The sequence below is a fragment of the Gracilinanus agilis genome, chromosome 5 (genome assembly GCF_016433145.1).
Source record: "Gracilinanus agilis isolate LMUSP501 chromosome 5, AgileGrace, whole genome shotgun sequence".
Taxonomy (NCBI): Eukaryota; Metazoa; Chordata; class Mammalia; order Didelphimorphia; family Didelphidae; genus Gracilinanus; species Gracilinanus agilis.
This window is the reverse complement of record NC_058134.1, coordinates 196,372,339-196,390,009: the sequence shown is the minus strand read 5'-3', so window position 1 is coordinate 196,390,009 and position 17,671 is coordinate 196,372,339. Positions and strand designations below refer to the sequence as shown.

The window sequence follows — 17,671 nt, the reverse complement described above, 5'->3', positions numbered from 1 at the left end:
CAGCTCATTTTACAGATGAGGAAAATGAGGCAAACAGTTTCCCAGGGTCACATAGCTAGTGTTGTGAGGCCAGATTTTTTTTTAACTCTTACTTTCCATCTTAGAATCAATACTGTGTATTGATTCCAAGACAGAAGTGTGGTAAGGGCTAGGCAATGGGGGTTAAATGATTTGCCCAGGGTCAAACAGTTGGAAAGTGTCAGAGGCCAGATTTGAACCTAGAACCTTCAGTCTTTAGACCTAGCTCTCAGTCCACTGAGTCACCCAGCTGCCCCCCTGAGGCCAGATTTGAACTTATGAAGGTGAGTCTTTTTATGTGTATTTTTTAAATCTTTGAAACATTTATTTATTTAATTAATTTAGGATATTTTTCCATGGTTACAAGATTCATGTTCTTTCCCTCCCCTCCCCCCACTCCCTCCCATAGCCAACAAGCAATTCCATTGGGTTTTACATGTGTCATTGATCAAGACCTATTTCCATATTATTGATATTTGCACTAGGGTGATCATTTAGAATCTACATCCCCAATCATGTTCCCATCAACCCACATGATTAAGCAGTTATTTTTCTTCTGTGCTTATACTCCCAAAGTTCAGGAAGGTGAGTCTTCTTGACTCCAGGCCTGACTGTATCCACTGGGCCACCTCTATTTTATTCACCTTGGTGTTCTTTCCTGAATATGGCAACATTCAATGAGGGTTTGATGAATGAATAAATGTAGAAAGAACCTGCCTCAGTTTCTCTAGAGTTTTTGAGGATAACTTCTCAGGCTTCATAGGAAAGGAATTGACTTGGAAATGTGGACAAATTGTTTTGCTCACAACATTGCTTTGGATGTTTTATACATTTTATATAACCATTAAAATTTCTCTTCTCTTCCTCTTCCTCCTTTACTTTGTGTTCCTCCAGGAGAGTGTCTGGTGACAGGTCAATCTCACTTCAAGAGCTTTGACAACAAATACTTTACCTTCAGTGGAATCTGCCAGTATTTACTGGCTCGGGACTGCCAGGACCACTCCTTCTCTATCATCATAGAGACTGTCCAGGTGAGCTGAAGCTTGTGGCTAGAATGAATGATGGGATGAGGAAGTAGCTCCAAGTAAAATTCCCTGTAGGGAAGTGGGAGCACACGGTGACTTTATTTCTCTTTATACAAGGAAAACCCACACCTCTTCCATCTATCCATTTCCATTGATTAGACAAAGAACTTCTAGGATAAAGGAAGATATTTTCTCATTGTACTTGAGTGCAGTGATAAGACCACGGTCAGACCGATTCCATCTGGGTTAATATATTTAGTTTTAGGAGTCACATTTTAGGAAAGACAAGGACAAAGAAAAGAGTGAGTGGCATGGTGAAGAGACTCAAAACTATGCCATTAGGTGATTGGCTGAAGGAACTAAAAATGATTACTCTATAAAGGAGAAGACATTTTGAAAAGGATAAATTATCTTCAAGAATTTGAAGGACTTTTATGTGGAAGAAGGATTACTTTGGTTTTGCTTGACCCAAAGGGAAAAAGCAGGACCAATGTGTGGAAATAACAAGGGTGTAGATTTTGATTTGATTTAAAGAATTATTTCTAGCAATTAATTAAAAGCATTTGCAAATGGAATAGACTGTGTCAGGAAATCATGAGTTCTTCATAATTCTCTGAATCATGATTTTTGGAAAAGTTCATAGATTTAGAAATCATCAACTCTACCCCTTAAGATATAGGTTGACTTGATGATTTTGAGCTCTGAAATTCCATGATTTCGTCTGTCCTTTTATTTAGCTAGACATCCATCCCTGTTATCCCTACTGGAAGGAACTTGAGGAAGTCAGCTAGTTTGTGCAGTATCAAGCAAGGCAGACCAATTAGGTCACTGTTAGAGGATCCAAATGGTTATATACTGGTGTCTTCTTGGGACTGATATTCTCTTCTCTTTTCCACGGCAAGCCAAGGACAAAGAGGATTATGGGAACTTAATCACATTTATAAAAATTCCTAGCAATGGTGGACAGCAGACCCAATTATAGTGGGCAGGGATGGGGTAGGAGTTGAGAAATTTTGTTCCTGAATGGGGGACAGTTTTAGGGATAGTGGGATGGGGTAAATCTTTATCATCTATACCTATACTGATATCCCTCTCATACCTCCCCCGCTCTCTCTCTTCCCCCCCTCCCCCTCCTTCTCTCTCTCTCTCTCTCTCTCTCTCTCTCTCTCTCTCTCTCTCTCTCTCCTTCTCTTCCCTCCCCACAGTGTGCCAATGATCCAGATGCTGTTTGTACCCGCTCAGTCATCCTCCGGCTCCTTCCCCTGCACAACAGTGTTGTGAAGTTGAAACATGGGGGTCTGGTCTCACTGGACGGACAGGACATTCAAATCCCCCTAATTCAAGGTAAACGTTTCCTATATCTGAAGGGTGGGGTTGATAATGTCCTCACTCTTCCATTCAGACCAGATGATTCACTTCTTCCCATACACTTAACCTGTTCTCTCTTGCTTCTGAGATTTTGTATCTTCAAAACTCTATGAACTTGGGGCAGCTGGGTAGCTCAGTGGAGTGAGAGTCAGGCCTAGAGACAGGAGGTCCTAGGTTCAAACCCGGCCTCAGCCACTTCCCAGCTGTGTGACCCTGGGCAAGTCACTTGACCCCCATTGCCCACCCTTACCACTCTTCCACCTATGAGACAATACACCAAAGTACAAGGGTTTTAAAAAAAAAAAAACTCTATGAACTCTACCCAAATGAACTCAACTTTCATGGACTTTGTATCCACTCTAGAGGAGTTAGCCTTAGTGCTGTATGGTGAGGGGAGGGAAATAAGCATTTATTAGGTACCTACTATGTACCAGACACTGTGCTAAGCACATTTTACAAATATCATCTCGTTCGACCCTCACAGCATCCCTGGGAAGTAGATGCTCTTATTACTTGCATTTTGAAGTTGAGGAAACTAAAGTAGATAGAAGTGAATGACTTGTCCAGGATATTATTACTAGGAAGTATTTGAGGCTGGTTTTGAACTCAAGTCTTCTGGCCTCCATATACCCAGCACTCTAGCCACTTTGCCCCCTGGCTGCCTAGGTGGAGAGATGAACTTGTTCTAGTCTCCACTTTGTCCATCACTAGTCCTATGACTTAAGGCAAATCACATAACTAGTTCCCTCATGTGGGAAGTGGGGAATAGAATCCAGAGGAAAAAGCCAATTGAGTTGCCATCTCTTTATGATTGTTTTGATGATCGAATGAGCTAACCTACATGAAAGAACTTTTAAAACTGCAAAGCACTAGAAATATGACAGATTTTTTTGGTTATTATAATTAGTGTCAGTGTGGTACAATAGATGAAAGTTGGCCTAGAAGATAGGAAGACCTAAGTTCAAGTCCTGCCTCAGACACTTACTGGCTGTGTGACCGACCCAGGGCAAATCACCTAATATCTCAGGGTCCCAGGCAACTCTGTAAAACTATCAGAACCTGCTCTGGTTAAGGAAGCTTCCTCCCCTGAGAGTTCTCTAAGCTATGAAATCGCAGGTCTAGTCCCTATTCCATATTACAGAGAGTGAGTATACTCTGGCAAACCCCTCTCCCTTGTGGGCCAGTCTTACAACACGGCGGCCTCTGGCACCCTCTGGCGGCATCAGAGAGACAGAGCAAGACGTAGGGATGCAGAGGTCTTCCTCTTCCTTGTGTTTTCCTCCAAACTCCATGCTCACTGTGCTTCTTTTCTGGGATCCGCAACCTTCCCTATGTCCCACTGTCTTTTTTCATTGTTAATACCACCTGCATTTTCTCCCTACTCCCCTTTTCCCTGCCTTGCCTAAATCCTGGTGCCTTCTCTGTTTTAGGTGCCCTCAGGATCCAGCAGACCGTGATGGGTTCCGTGCACCTCACCTACGGAGAGGACCTGCAGATAGACTGGGATGGGAGTGGAAAGCTGCTGGTGAAGGCAAGTCCCCTTTGATAGCCTCCCCCTTCATCTCCCACAGCCAGAGCCCTCACAAAAGCCCCCTTATGCTCGGAGCGAGAATGAGTTTGTGTGGTGGGGAAAGAATCTCATTTTCTACATTCAGCATCTCTACTCCCAGAGCAAAGAACAGGACGCTCTTGTTTCCTGTAATCTGACTTTTGCTTGCTGGCTGCTCCCATTCAACCATTGAGATTCTTCAGCTTCAGGAATTCAGAGGCTCCCAAAGGAGAAGGTGACCTTTTATCACTAGAGTTCCAAGGCTGGAGTCAGGGACACTCATCTTCCTGAGTTCAAATCTAGCCTCAGACACTATCTATGTGACCCGTGGTAAATTGCTCTCCCCTGTTTGCCTCAGTTTCCCCATATGTAAAATGAGCTGGAGGAAAAAAATGTCAAATCACTCCTGTATCTTTGCCAAGAAAACCCTAAGTAGAGTCACAAAGAGGCTGATGTGATTGAACAAGAACAAAATGGAGTGACCGGTTTTGGGCAAAAGATAGTAGGACATTTGAAAAAAAAAATTTCTGGTGTCTAATTATGTACTGCTAAACAACAACCCAGTGAGGTAAGAAATATAATCCTGTAGGGTCAATCTTATTTACTGTGGCTTTCTGAAAAGCACTATTGTATACACAGGAAGGGCACTGGACGTGGAGTCAGGAAGATCCAAATCCTGCCGCAGACACATTAGCAAAGCGACCCTGGGAAAGTCACTTAATTTTTGTTTCCCTTCATCCAATGGAGAAGGAAATGACAAAATCATTCCTGTATCTTTGCCAAGAAAACCCCTTAGATTCTGGTCTCTGGAGTCCCATAGAGCCAGACACAACTGAACAATTGAACATCAACAACAAGATGGGAAGGATGGACTTCATGGTCTGTGTGGTCCTTCCCAGCTCTATTGGAGCAGAAGCATTAAGGAGATACTTGCTCTTAGGTCAGTCACCACTAAAACTCAAAACTCTTAAGGCCCAAATTGTAGCAAAAAGTCGTCTGCTTTGAGGACCCTCCACAGAGAGTCTTTCTCATAGAAGTACTGTATAGGGAATCGGCAAATTCAGTACTAATCGAGATGAATTTTGCTGGAATTCACCACTTTTTCCCAAAGCTCCCATTTCCCTACATGCACATAGTACTTTGTATAAATATGCCACTTAATCCTTACCATATCCTTGAGAGAAAGGAAGGGCCATTGGTGTGTATGATTATTATCTTTCTTCAGTTCTCTAGATGAGAAAACGGAGATCAAGGGAGGTTAGATGACTTGTCCAATGTCCTCCATCCTAAGGTCTCTGTTCTAAACGTGGCTTGCTTATAGTTTTCATAGGGTGCAGCCTGTAAAGAGACGTCTGCTATTGTTTTAGTTTCTGAATTTCTCACCCGAGGCTGGGCTTGGGGGATTTTTTAATTGGCATAATTCCATGTACTTCTTATTATGATAATAATACATTTGTGTGAATTAAATGATAATAGATGATATTTATAAATCTCGTCAAGGTTTGCAAAGTACTTTACACACATTATTTCATCTGAGACTTACACTAACTGCATGAGAGGTGCTATTTAAATGAAGATTATTGATATTTCTTATTTTTACATATTCTTCAATTTCAAATATGTCCCACCCCCTTTCCTCCCCAGAAAATACACTTTTTTTTTAAAGAAAGAGAAAAAAGGAAGTGTGTTCCACACCCATGAAGAATGATCCACATCTATGGCCCCTGACCTTGGCAAAGAAGGGAGCAAGATACATTTCCTCATGTTTTCTTTGGGCCAAGCTTGGCCATTTTAATTACATAGTGTTCGATTTTGTTGTCTTTGTCCTTTTTTTTCACATTGTTACAGTGTACGTTTGTTTTCTTGGCCCTACTCACTTCACCTTGCATCAGTTCAGAAGTCTATCCACAACTTGGCATTCTTCATGTTCAGTATAACTTAAGGGGCAGCAATGTTGCATTATAATCATATGCCACACTTTGTTTTACCATCCCCTAATCTGTGGGTGTCCATTTGTTTTCAGTTCTTTACTATCCCAAAAAGTGCTTTTCTGGATGTTTTGGTGAATACGGGAACTTTCTCCTTTCTCTTTGGCATCCTTGAGGTATAGGCTCAAGAGGGTAATTTCTGGATCATAAAATGTTGTCATTTTTTGTCACTTTCTTAGTATAATTTCTTGCTTTCCAGATTATTGGACCATTTCACAGCTCCACAAACAGTGCATTAATATGGTTGCCTTTTCAAAGTGTTCTACCATTTACTATCTTACAAAAAAATCTCAATTCCCTGAATCTAAGGTGAAACCTTAGAATTATTTTTGATGTGCATCTCTCTTATTGTTAGAGATTTGGAGCAATCTTTCATAGTTGCTAAAAGTTTGCAGTTTTCCAAGAATTACTTGTTCTTTGAGTAGCCTTTGGCTACTTACAAACTATTGGCCTATTGCTCTTGGTCTTCTATATTTTATTTATTTATTTATTGCTGAAAAGCTTCAATTAATTAATTAATTTAGACTATTTTTCCATGGCTATATGATTCATGTTCTTTCCCTCCCCTCCAACCCTCCCCCATAGCCAACACCCAATTCCACTGGGTTTTACATGTATTGTCGATCAGGTCTTATATATTTATATATCAGATATATTTGATGTGAAGATTTCTCCTTCAATGAGTAATTTCCTTTCTTATCTTAGTTGTGTTGATTTTTTTTTTATATTTTAGCAAAAATGCTTTTCAAATTTATGTGACTTAAATGACTTTTTGTGATCATCCCTGTGCCTAAGAAATCTGGCCAAGAATTTCTCTCCAGCTGTAGTTGCAAAAACGATCTGATCTACTTTCCCCTCAATTTTAAAAATAGGGTATAGGCATTGAAGTTCAGAGATTTTAAGTGACTTGCCCAGAGTCACATAGTAAGGATGACAGGATTTGAACCTTAGACTCTGGGTCCAGGACCACTATTGCAATATAGAATCCTGAAGAGTTTGCTTCATTTTAGTATCTAAATGAGATCTTTCCACTAACAGAAAGGGAATTCTGGATTGAAGTGGAGAGAGTATTGGGAAGAGGAAGAAAGGGAGGAGAGGAATATAGTGGTCTTTGGCCAACATAAAGGCATTGAGTGTCAGGGCAGATGTTCTTAACCTGGGCTCTCTGGACATATTTAAGATTATATATATATGTATAAGTACATATACATATATATTCCCATGTTATTATTTCTTCTGTAATCCTGTGCATTTTGTCTTATGATTCTAAAAACATTCTGAGATAGTCCCTAGTCTACCCGATAGTCACAGAGGCCTATGACACAGAACAATTTTAAGAGCCTCTGGCTTAGAGGATAGGGAAGACGGGATGTCAGAAGAAGGGAGAAGGACTTAGCTAGTGAGGGAAATCAGAAAATGCCTCAGTTACACTTCAATTACTTTGCATTTTGCCTGGGGATGGCTTCTTTTTTATGTGATGTTCTGAGGAGAATTGAATCTCATGTTTCACAGAAGCATAGATTTATAGCTCTTAGAATCTGGAAAGGACCCTAAGAATTTTCTGAGGGCCTTGGGGTAGTCTTAGGGTTTTGTGGGAAACTTGTAAGACTAAGAGTCAGCCCTCTTGAATGTTCTTCCTAGATGTGGTGCCAAATAAAACCCAATCTATATTATGTGGGGAAGGGGTCTCAGTTTAAATTTATTAAGTGCTTATGGTGTCCATAAATTGATAGAGGCATGGATAATAGGGAGTTAGAAATGGTGTAGAAGTTTCTGAGATTTGGGTGTACACCCGGGCAATCTGAGTGGGGCACGGGAGGACTAGACATTACCGCCCTTGTGGTTCCTGGAGCACTCTTTGTTTCAGTTTTCTCATCTGTAAAATGAGGAGGTTGTACCCTACGGCCTCTAAGGTCCTTCCAGCTCAGATGCGATCCTGGCAGATATTCTCAGACTCCTCCTTAACCATTCTACTTTATTTCCTCTAGCCTCAGTCCCACAAGTATGTAGAGTATGTTTCCAATCAACTCACCCCTCGAAGCGGAGCCATTTGGGATTCATTGATATTTTCTCTCTTCTTTGACATTCAGGGGTTAATGTGGGTTTGGGAAGGCTAAGATGTGCTTCTAGAAACGCACCCTTATTTCTGGAGAGTTTTTCTATTCTTTGTTTTAAAGTGCTTGTTTATCTTGACCCAGCATGAGTCACCCAGACTCATTTTCCTGCTGTCTGCTCCACTGATTCCTTTCCAACCTTCCTTCTTGAATTAAGAAGAAGCAGTCTTGTCTCTTTCCAATCTCCCCTCCAGGATTCTGGGAGTGATTTAGATAGTTTGTTCAGTGGAGGTGAATTTATGTTCCTGTTAAATTCTTTGAGAGCTTTGGGGAAGGCCAGTCACTTAAGACTGTGTCCTCAGTGCCCATTGTGTGCCAGTCCTTCTACTTGGTGCTATAGGGAGATGTGAGAGAAATAGGAAGGAGAGGGATCATGTTTTTTAAAGCATTTGATCCACACAACAGCCCTGTGGGGAAGGTAGAAAAAAGGATCACATTATAGATGAAGAAACTGAGACTTAGAGAAGAACTTGAGGAGTTAATGACTGAATAAGAAAGACAGAATGTTTATACAAAGAAGTCTTGAGACTATGCACCTGACGATGAATGTTCAAGGTGTAGTCTGTGGAAAGAATGCTAGTTTGGGGGTCAGAAGACCTAGGGTTGATCTTGTCTTTATCACTTGTCATCTGTGTGGACTCAGGCTTAAACCTCCTTGCCTCAGTTTCCTTATTTGTCAAATGAGGGAGTTGGACTGGATGGGCCTCTCAAGTGCCTTCCAGCTTCAGAGCTTTGATCCAGGTGGTTTCTTTATTTGTAAAATGAAGTAATTGGGCTAGATAACCTCATCATTGGATCTTATGATTCTATGAATTGAATACAGGATGAATTCATGAATGTTGAGGGACTACAGTATGGTGGGGCTAACTGGGGAAGATTAAAATGGAAGCGATATGCTTTGAGCAAGGGCTGCTGTTTTTGAGAGAGGAAATACCCCAGACTTAGAAGGAAGAAAGGGAATAAGCATTCTTTTTATTAATAATATCTATAATTTATATAGTGTTTACTATGTGCCATGTACTGTGCTAAGTGCTTTACAAATATCTCATTTGATCCTCACAGCAACTCTGCAAGAGAGGCACTATCATCATCATCCTCATCTTCATTTTACAGTTAAGGAAACTGAGGCAGATAGGTTACATGATTTTCCCAGGTTCACACAAGTAGCCAGTTAAATGCCTGAGGCTGGATTTGAACTTAAGCCTTCCTAACTGTACCATCTAGCTGCTCCTAGGAGGTAGGGGACCCATCTTCTGACCCTTATGAGCTGTCTGACCTTGGGTAGGGGCATTTTCCCTTTGGTTCTTTGGTTTCCTCATTTTACAAATGAGGCCAATAATATCTATACTATTTACTGGAAATGAGGAAAGGGCCCTGAAAACTTTTAAGTACCATCCACATGGGCGTTGTTGGTATTATTATAACAAATCTTTGTGGTCTTGTCTCTTTCAGCTCTACAGTTCTATTTTTCTAGGTTTTGAAGGTAGAAATTCAATTGGTAGAGAAAATGAACTGCAGAGAGCTCTCATTTCCCCAGTAGCCTGAGGTTCAGCTGCCTTTTATTAAATCTAGATTTATTTTTGAATCTGAAAACCATTTGATTATAACAATCTCATTAGCAAAATGAAGTAACTGCTGCTCAGAAGAGCTCTCCCAGCCAGTCTTATTATGTCTCCTCAGTTGTCTCCGGCATATTCTGGGAAGACTTGTGGCCTGTGTGGGAATTACAACGGCAACAAAGGAGATGACTTTCTCACCCCTTCTGGCTTGGTGGAGCCCTTGGTGGAAGATTTTGGAAATGGCTGGAAGCTCAATGGAGATTGCCAAGATTTGCTGAAGCAGGAAAGCGACCCCTGTAATCTTAATCCTCGGTTAAGTATGTATCCGGGGCAGGAGCTTGGGCAGTGATGGAATGGGATTACCTTAAATTATGTGTAACAGCTGCATTGAGCCCACATCTTATTGGGAGATGGGGTGGGTTGAGGCACTTATTTTAGTGTCAACTCTTAATGATCACCATGTTGCTTATTCTTTACATTAGATCATCTGGGCAAAGTTGTTATGTTCCATTGGCTTCCCTCTCTCACAGTGGCTTCTAATGATTTTCGTGTCAGGTTCTCCATTAGCAGATTGGTGAAACCTGCTGATCCTTCCTCAGAGTGGTTTTTAAATGCATGTAAAATAAAGTATAGGAGTACAGGGAATTGCAAGGGAAACCAATTATTTTGAAATAGTTTCTCTCTCCATCTATAAGAAATTCATGGATTAAACATCCCTCTCCTATCACCTAATGATAATAATGATGTTAATGATACTCAAAAACTTCAATGATCTCCAAATGGGATATTCTCTTCATTGAAAGGGATTGCCAGTCTGTCTATGTCTTAGTAGAGTGCTGGACTTGGAGTCAGAAGACTCATCTTCCTGAGTTTGAATCTGGGCAAATCTTAACTCTGTTTGCCTCAGTTTCCTTACTTGTAAAATGAGATGGAGAAGGAAATGACAAATCACTGCAGTACTTCTTCCAAGAAAACCCCAAATGGGATCCTAAAGAGTCAGACATGACTGAAAAATGACCAGAAAACAATAATTGCTGTTATTAAAAGGACATAGCAAGCTGAGGATTTATATGTGTGTCATAACCAAATTCTTTGAAAAGTTTCTACCATTTATAGATGAATTGCTACACCAGATTCCAGTTTCTTACAGCCTCATATATGATTGAGACTTGATATTATTTTTATTTAGTATTTTCATAATGCTCACGCGTGGCCGGTGCTCAACAGCTTCAGCACTGTCGAGGGGAAAATGTCACATTGGGCTCTCTGCTTTCTTTCCTTTAAGCCAAATATGCCGAGGAGTCTTGCTCTCTCTTGACATCCTCCAAGTTTGAGCCATGCCACACTGTGATCAGCCCGACTCCCTACTTGAAAAACTGCCATTACGATGTCTGCTCTTGCTCTGATGGGAAGGACTGTCTGTGTGCAGCAGTGGCCAGCTACGCCTCAGCCTGTGCCAGGAAGGGCATTCTGATCGAGTGGAGGGAGCCAGGCTTTTGTGGTAGGTACCATTGCTTTCTGATGCAGGGAGCCAACTGTACAGTTCTTGATGGCCTGAGGAGTGATGTACACGGGGCTTTCCCCAACTCGAGCCAAGTCACAGTACTGACTTGTTTTTGCAGTTGTAACTAGGGTGGAATAACTGGAGGTTTTTCCAGGGGTACCACCTTCATAGCGTGCTTAAGCACTTTAAGGCCTGGATGCTTAAAAACAACAGAGCTCAACTGCTAGGTAACAAAAGGAATTATCTAAAATAGAAAGTTGCCAGGCCAGGACGAAAGCTAGGGAGCATTCTTCCCTTCCTACAGCTCCTTCCTATCTCAGCTGCAGGTGTAAACATATTCTTCCTGCCTCCAACTGCAGCAGGGATTGGTACTCTTGTCCTGGTCACGGAAATTCCCAAGTTTGACTCAGTGTTTGTACGTAGCATTTATATTTTTCTAAAACAATTTTCTAGACATGAGCTCATTTGATCAAAGTCAGAGAATGGCGTCTTTCAGGACTGAGGACTAGACTACACTTGCAGCCGATCTCTTGTACCTGTGTACCAATGGGATGGGAACAATGGAGGCAGGATACCTTCCAGGGAAATTGAGTAAAATGATTATGTTTCATGTCATTCTATCCTGCTTGAATTTTACTTCAGGGGATACCGTGATCTTATTAGTGGGGAGTTTCTCTCTGCTGGGAATGATGACAGTTCTTCTGTATCTTCTCTTTCTGAGGGATTCTTATTTTTAAGTAACCCCCACTTGAAAATCTGCCCCATATACTAGAGGCTTTCTTCTGGTCTGCTTGATAACCCCAAGGTATTTTGTCAAAGACACGCACTGCCTTTCGTGTCTCAGAAATTCCCTGTGCCTAGTGCCACCTTGTGCTTGATGTGAGAATCAAACTGGAAAGTGAATTAGGATTGAGGGAGATAATGGAAGAGAGAGACTCTCAACTCCCAAATCATTGCCCCCATCTCAGTAAATCCACTTTAAAAAACTGCCTGTTCTTCCCAGTTTTAGCCTAGATTTTCCAGGTGGTATTCACACCCATGACGACATTGGTTCCTGTAGCTCAATTATGACCATTTAAAGCAAGAGGGTGACCATTTTTATTGGCCGGTCACCAGCGTATGGACTGGAGAACACCCCTTTCTTATGCCTTTTGGACCCTGATTGAAGAGTTTGAAGAATCCCTGGGAGCTAAGCAGAGATTGCCAAAACACGTAAATATGGTGAATAGAGCACCAAGTTTGGAGTTAGAGAATCTGAGTTCAACTCTTGACTCTGCCATTTACTAGATATTCAATTATGGCAAATCTTTTTACTTCTTTGCATCTCAGTTTCCTCCTAGATGGCCCCTTTCAGGGCTGAATCCTATGATTCTGTGGCTTCTCAAACAGTGATAATGCCCATTGTAACTTGACTTTTGAATAACTGAATACCCAGGATGTTTAGAATACAATATCGGGTGTCCTAAAACTCTTAGTGCAGTGTCAAGATTTCATAGCTTAAGTTTAAATAACCCTGTGTCTTTGGAGGAAGGGGAAGATCCTTGTGGACTATAAAGAACCCAAACAGCAGCAAGAGGCAACCGAGGCAGAGCCATGAGCACACCCAATTTATTAGGGAGACCAGTGGTCCCTAATTAATTGGATCCAAGACCTTCTTCTTGATCTAAGATCCCTCTGTTCAGGGTATTTGGGGTTTTATAGCTTTTTTTTTTTAAAAACTAAAAATAGAATAGGGTAGAATAGTTCCATGAATGACCAGCTTCAGAAGTGGGGGGAGCTCCTCTGATTGATTAAGATTTGCTCCATCTAAGCCGCCATCTTCCCAGAATCTTCCCTCTGATTGGTTCAAGGAGATGTCCCTCAATCATGTGTCCTTTGTCAGTAGGCTTTCCACAGGCCATTGAATACTAATATCTTGTCAGCAGTTTTTTGAGGGTTTTCTCTAGGTCATAAGACTTTGTCAGCAGCATCCTAGGGTTCACGAACACTGTGATGGGGAACCTTGGGAAGTTGTATTAGATTTTGAAGCAAAGGTCACTTAGAAGTGGCCATAATGAGTCATGGGATGGGGAGTTATTGCTGATATAACAAATTCCTAAAAGATCAATATCATTCCTTTAACAGGCCTAATACAGCCATATAAAATCAAATACAATGAAAAGAATCACTGATACATAAAAAACATCATCAATACATGATAGGTTAATTAGTCCTAATCACTCTTATTCCCACAATATTAACTAACATAATGCAAACTTAATTCTATTTTGCTTAACTCACTAATACAAACACTGATACCCATTACATTGCAATGAACGGAGTAAATATTGATTAAATTGAGTAGGGGATGCAAAGGTATCTTTACATCTTCAAGAAATATGTGCTGTGGTTTGTTCCCCCTAAGAAGCTGGCAAGCTAATCAGAGAAGCCAGGCACAGAAAGCAAATCAAGAATGAATTGATAGCCAGTGATATGAGTATTTGTTCAGAACTTGGGGTTTGAATAACACATTGAGTAAATAAGTTCTGGGGAGTGATCAGAATAAGATGGATTGAAACAAAGAGCTTTCTGGAGGAGACGAGCCTTGTCTAGGGTTATCTGTTTGAACATCAAAGAGTATTGTGTGAAGTTATGGTCTTTCATTGGGTATAAATTTTAAAGCATATATTAAAGTTAGCATGGTAGTAACAAAAGTGCCCTGCTTGTCCCCTTCTCAATTTCCTTCTGCTATTTTTATTTGTAAATTTAAAAGCATTTAATATTTTAAATTAAAATTATCTTAAAATTTTATTTTTTGAATTTTATATTTTAAAAATGTTTCATTGACTTTTCTTATCCTTTTTGGGGAATAGTATTATCATTATCCACTAATTCCTTCCTCTTCCCAAACAGAAGCCGTCTCTTATAGCATATATGTAGTTAAGCAAAACAAATTATCTGATTGACTGTGTAAAAATTGCATATCTCTGCCTCAGATACTTCCTAGCTGTGTGACCCTGGGCAAGTCATTTAACCCCAAATTGCTTATGTACTACTGCTCTTCTGGCCTGGAATCCATTCCCAATTCTAAGAGTTTAAAAATGCATGTCTCTTTCTGTACCTCTCTGCTAAGAGGTGGGAAAGATACTTCATCAATGTTCTTCTGAAGTCCTGATTGGTCACTATATTGATCAGAATTCTGGATTGTTTCATAATCGTTTTCCATTATTTAGGGATTTGGAAGAGATTATAGAATGAGATATTTCAGTCCAAAAGGGACTGTGGAGGTCATTTAGTCCAATGTCTCATTTGATAAATGAGGAATATGAGATCTACAGAGATCACATAAATCATAGTAGCAGTCTGAATTTGAACCCCGCTCCTCTAACAGCGAGGTGATGCAATGGAGTTGGTGCTGGTCCTAGAGTCAAGAAGTGTCATCTTCCTAAATTCAAATCTAGACTCAGAAACTTACTAGCTATGTGACCTTGGGCAAGTCACTTAAATCTGTTTGCTTCAGTTTCCTCATGTCAAGAGGGACATGGTCAGTATATGCCTGAGGTGGGCTCTAAAACCAGCTCTTTCTGACTTTGAGGCTAATTTTTTCTCCATTACACCCTACTGCTACTGCTCAGTCTTTGTGTGGCGTGGTTTCTAGCGCTCTTGCCATTTTGCTACCCTCCTTTGGACAGACTCTAGATCAACAATGCTTGACATTTAATACAAATATTCAAAAGGTTTTTATTTAAAAATAAAATAAAAAAGCTTTGGTATTTGAAAACTCCACAATCATTGGTCACTAGGGAGGCCAATGTTCTCTATCCCAAATCCGTCTTCAAACAGCCTGAAAATACAATCAGATAAATCCTATGGACCTCTTTTCAGAGTGATGCTTTTCAATGAATGAAGGAAATGATAAACTTTGGTTGGAAGTTAGTGAAAATAAAGATGCATTTTCTTTCCAAGTTCGTGAGCTCTCTGAAATCTATTCATGGAACCTTGAGGACTCCAGGTTGGGAGAAGAGAGGATCAAGTTAGTTTAATCTCTTTTAGGCTGTCAATATCTTTGATAAAATATAGTACCTAGTGGCAGCTAGGTGGCTCAGTGGATAGAGAGCCAAGTTTGGCAACAGGACCAGGATGTCCTGGGTTTAGGTTGTGGTCTCAGTCTCTTCCTAGCTATGTGATCCTGGGCAAGTCATTTAACCCCAATTACTTAAGGCTCTTATTGCTCTTCTTCCTTGGAACTGAATATTGGTTCTAAGTAGAAGATAAGAGTTTAAAAAAATATAGTGCCCAGAATTGACCACAATATTAAGATTATATCTCAGTGATATGGCTAGGTCAGAAACTGACACAGAATTAAGCCCCAAACTGGATTTTTTATTTTTTATTTTTTGCCACAATATCACACTGTTGACTCATAGTGTATTTTCAAGTTCAGGATTTTTTTCATGTTAAGTGGCGTCTAGTTATACCTCCCCATCCTATATTTACCCAACTGATTTTTTCAAGCATCCTTATAAACTTCATATTTATTCCCATTACATTTCATCTTATATTTCATCTATTTTTCTAACCAATGATAAACTATTTGGAGTCTGAGGTTGTTATCAAATTCATTAACTTTTCTTTCTAGCTTTGTGCCATCTGCAAATTCAAAAATCATGGGACCTACATCATTGATAAAAAGGTTGAAAAGGGTCCTCCCCCCCAACCCCCTCCATAGAACGGATCCCTGAGTTACTCCACTAGAGTCCTTCCAAGTTAACGCCAATCCAATAATCACTACTTTTTGTTTTTGGTCATTTAATAAATTCTATATCCACCCAACTCTTCTATCCTTCAGCTTGCATCTTTCTTGTCTATAAGGATTCCTCTCTCCCCCTCCCCCCACCCATTAAAACCCTTACCTTCTTAGAATCAATATTGTGGATTGCTTCCAAGGCAGAAGAGAGGCGAGGGCTAGACAGTGAGGGTTAAGTGACTTTCCCAGGGTCACACAATTAGGAAGTGTCTGAGGCCATATTTGACCGCAGGACCTCAGTTCACTATGCCATCTAGCTTCTCCCCTTCTATAAGCATTTAATAAAAGATATTGTCAGTACTTTGCTGTATTTCAAGCATACTATGATTATGACATTTCTCTATCTGTTTAAAAAGAAAAGGAGTCAATCTGGCATAACTTCTTCTTGGTGAAGCCATATTGCCTTTTAGAGATCATTGCTTCTCTTTCTAAATTTTCACAAGCCATTTCTTTTATAATATTTTTTTTTGCCACAATATCACACTGTTTTTGCCAGGAAGTAGTCTAATTCATTGACCTATCATTTGAAGAAGGCCCTTTTAATCCCTTTTTTGACAATTGAAACATTTGTCTAATACTGTAATTCTCCCATAGCATGCAGGATTGTAATCTTAGAATTGGAAGAGACCTCAGAGGCCATGTAGTCCAACCCCTCCATTCCACAGATAAAGAAACTAAGGCTTAGGGAAATTAAGTGATTTGTCCAAGGTCACAAAAATAATAAGCATTTGGTGCCATGATTTGAATCTAGGTCTTCTGATGCTAGTAGTCAAGACTCTTCTACCCTATCATGCTTTCTCTTTTCTATTAAAATAATTTCTATCCTTTTCTGAATAATCCTCCATTCCAAATAGTCATTTCTTTGCAAAACTTATAGATGACTTCAAACATCATATCAGTGAGCTCTTTTAGTACCCTCTTCACCTGAACCTGGTGGCATGAACTCTTACCACATTCTTACGTATCTTGAGTTGCAGTTGCATTAGTCATTTTTAGTCCACCATTCCCAGTCTGAAGATGATTCTCAAGTGAACAAAACATAAGCAAAGAGAGCTGAGTAGTTGTACTCTCTCTATGTCGTCCATCATTCATCATCATTCCATTCATCCTGAGTAGGCCTATCCTACTAAGCCATTCCATCCATCCTTCTTTCATTGTTCTTGGAATTTTCTGAAGATCCCATTTCAGAATAGGCTTCAAGGCTGCAGAGGTTACCAACTTATATTCTGTGCTTGTCACAAAGAGAAGGCACACATTTGAATCATCAAATGCCTTTGAAACTCAAAGGACATCCCTCTCTCTCTCACACCAGCCCTAAGCCTTCTCATGCATCTCTACCCTCCCTCTCTCACCTAGAAAAGGCCATAATAGGATCCTTTTTTTTTTTTTTTTTTTTTTAACCTTTACCTTCTGTCTTGGAGTCAATATTGTGTATTGGCTCCAAGGCAGAAGAGTGGTAAGGATAGGCAATGGGGGTCAAGTGACTTGCCCAGGGTCACACAGCTGGGAAGTGTCTGAGGCCAGATTTGAACCTAGGACCTCCCATCTCTAGGTCTGGCTCTCAATCCACTGAGCCACCCAGCTGTCCCTTGACAATGGGATTCTTGATGGGAAATGGGGACTATATTAATCCTTAGATACTCATTTTTCCTTCTATCTTCTATATCTGCTAAAAAAATCTAAGTGTAGAGAAGCACCTCTTTACAGACTTTTTTAAAAAAAGGATATATATATATATATATATATGGAGGGAGAGAGAG

General features: G+C 40.3%; 1 protein-coding gene across 1 annotated transcript in view; it reads left to right on the top strand.

Annotated features, from left to right (window-relative positions):
• Window positions 1-17,671, top strand: part of VWF (von Willebrand factor) — a 211,659-nt gene that overhangs the window by 72,507 nt on the left and 121,481 nt on the right. The window contains exons 10-14 of the mRNA XM_044677836.1: window positions 913-1,049; window positions 2,249-2,387; window positions 3,842-3,942; window positions 9,743-9,938; window positions 10,907-11,122. Coding sequence (XP_044533771.1) covers window positions 913-1,049; window positions 2,249-2,387; window positions 3,842-3,942; window positions 9,743-9,938; window positions 10,907-11,122 — 789 coding nt within the window. The remainder of the gene's footprint in view (window positions 1-912; window positions 1,050-2,248; window positions 2,388-3,841; window positions 3,943-9,742; window positions 9,939-10,906; window positions 11,123-17,671) is intronic.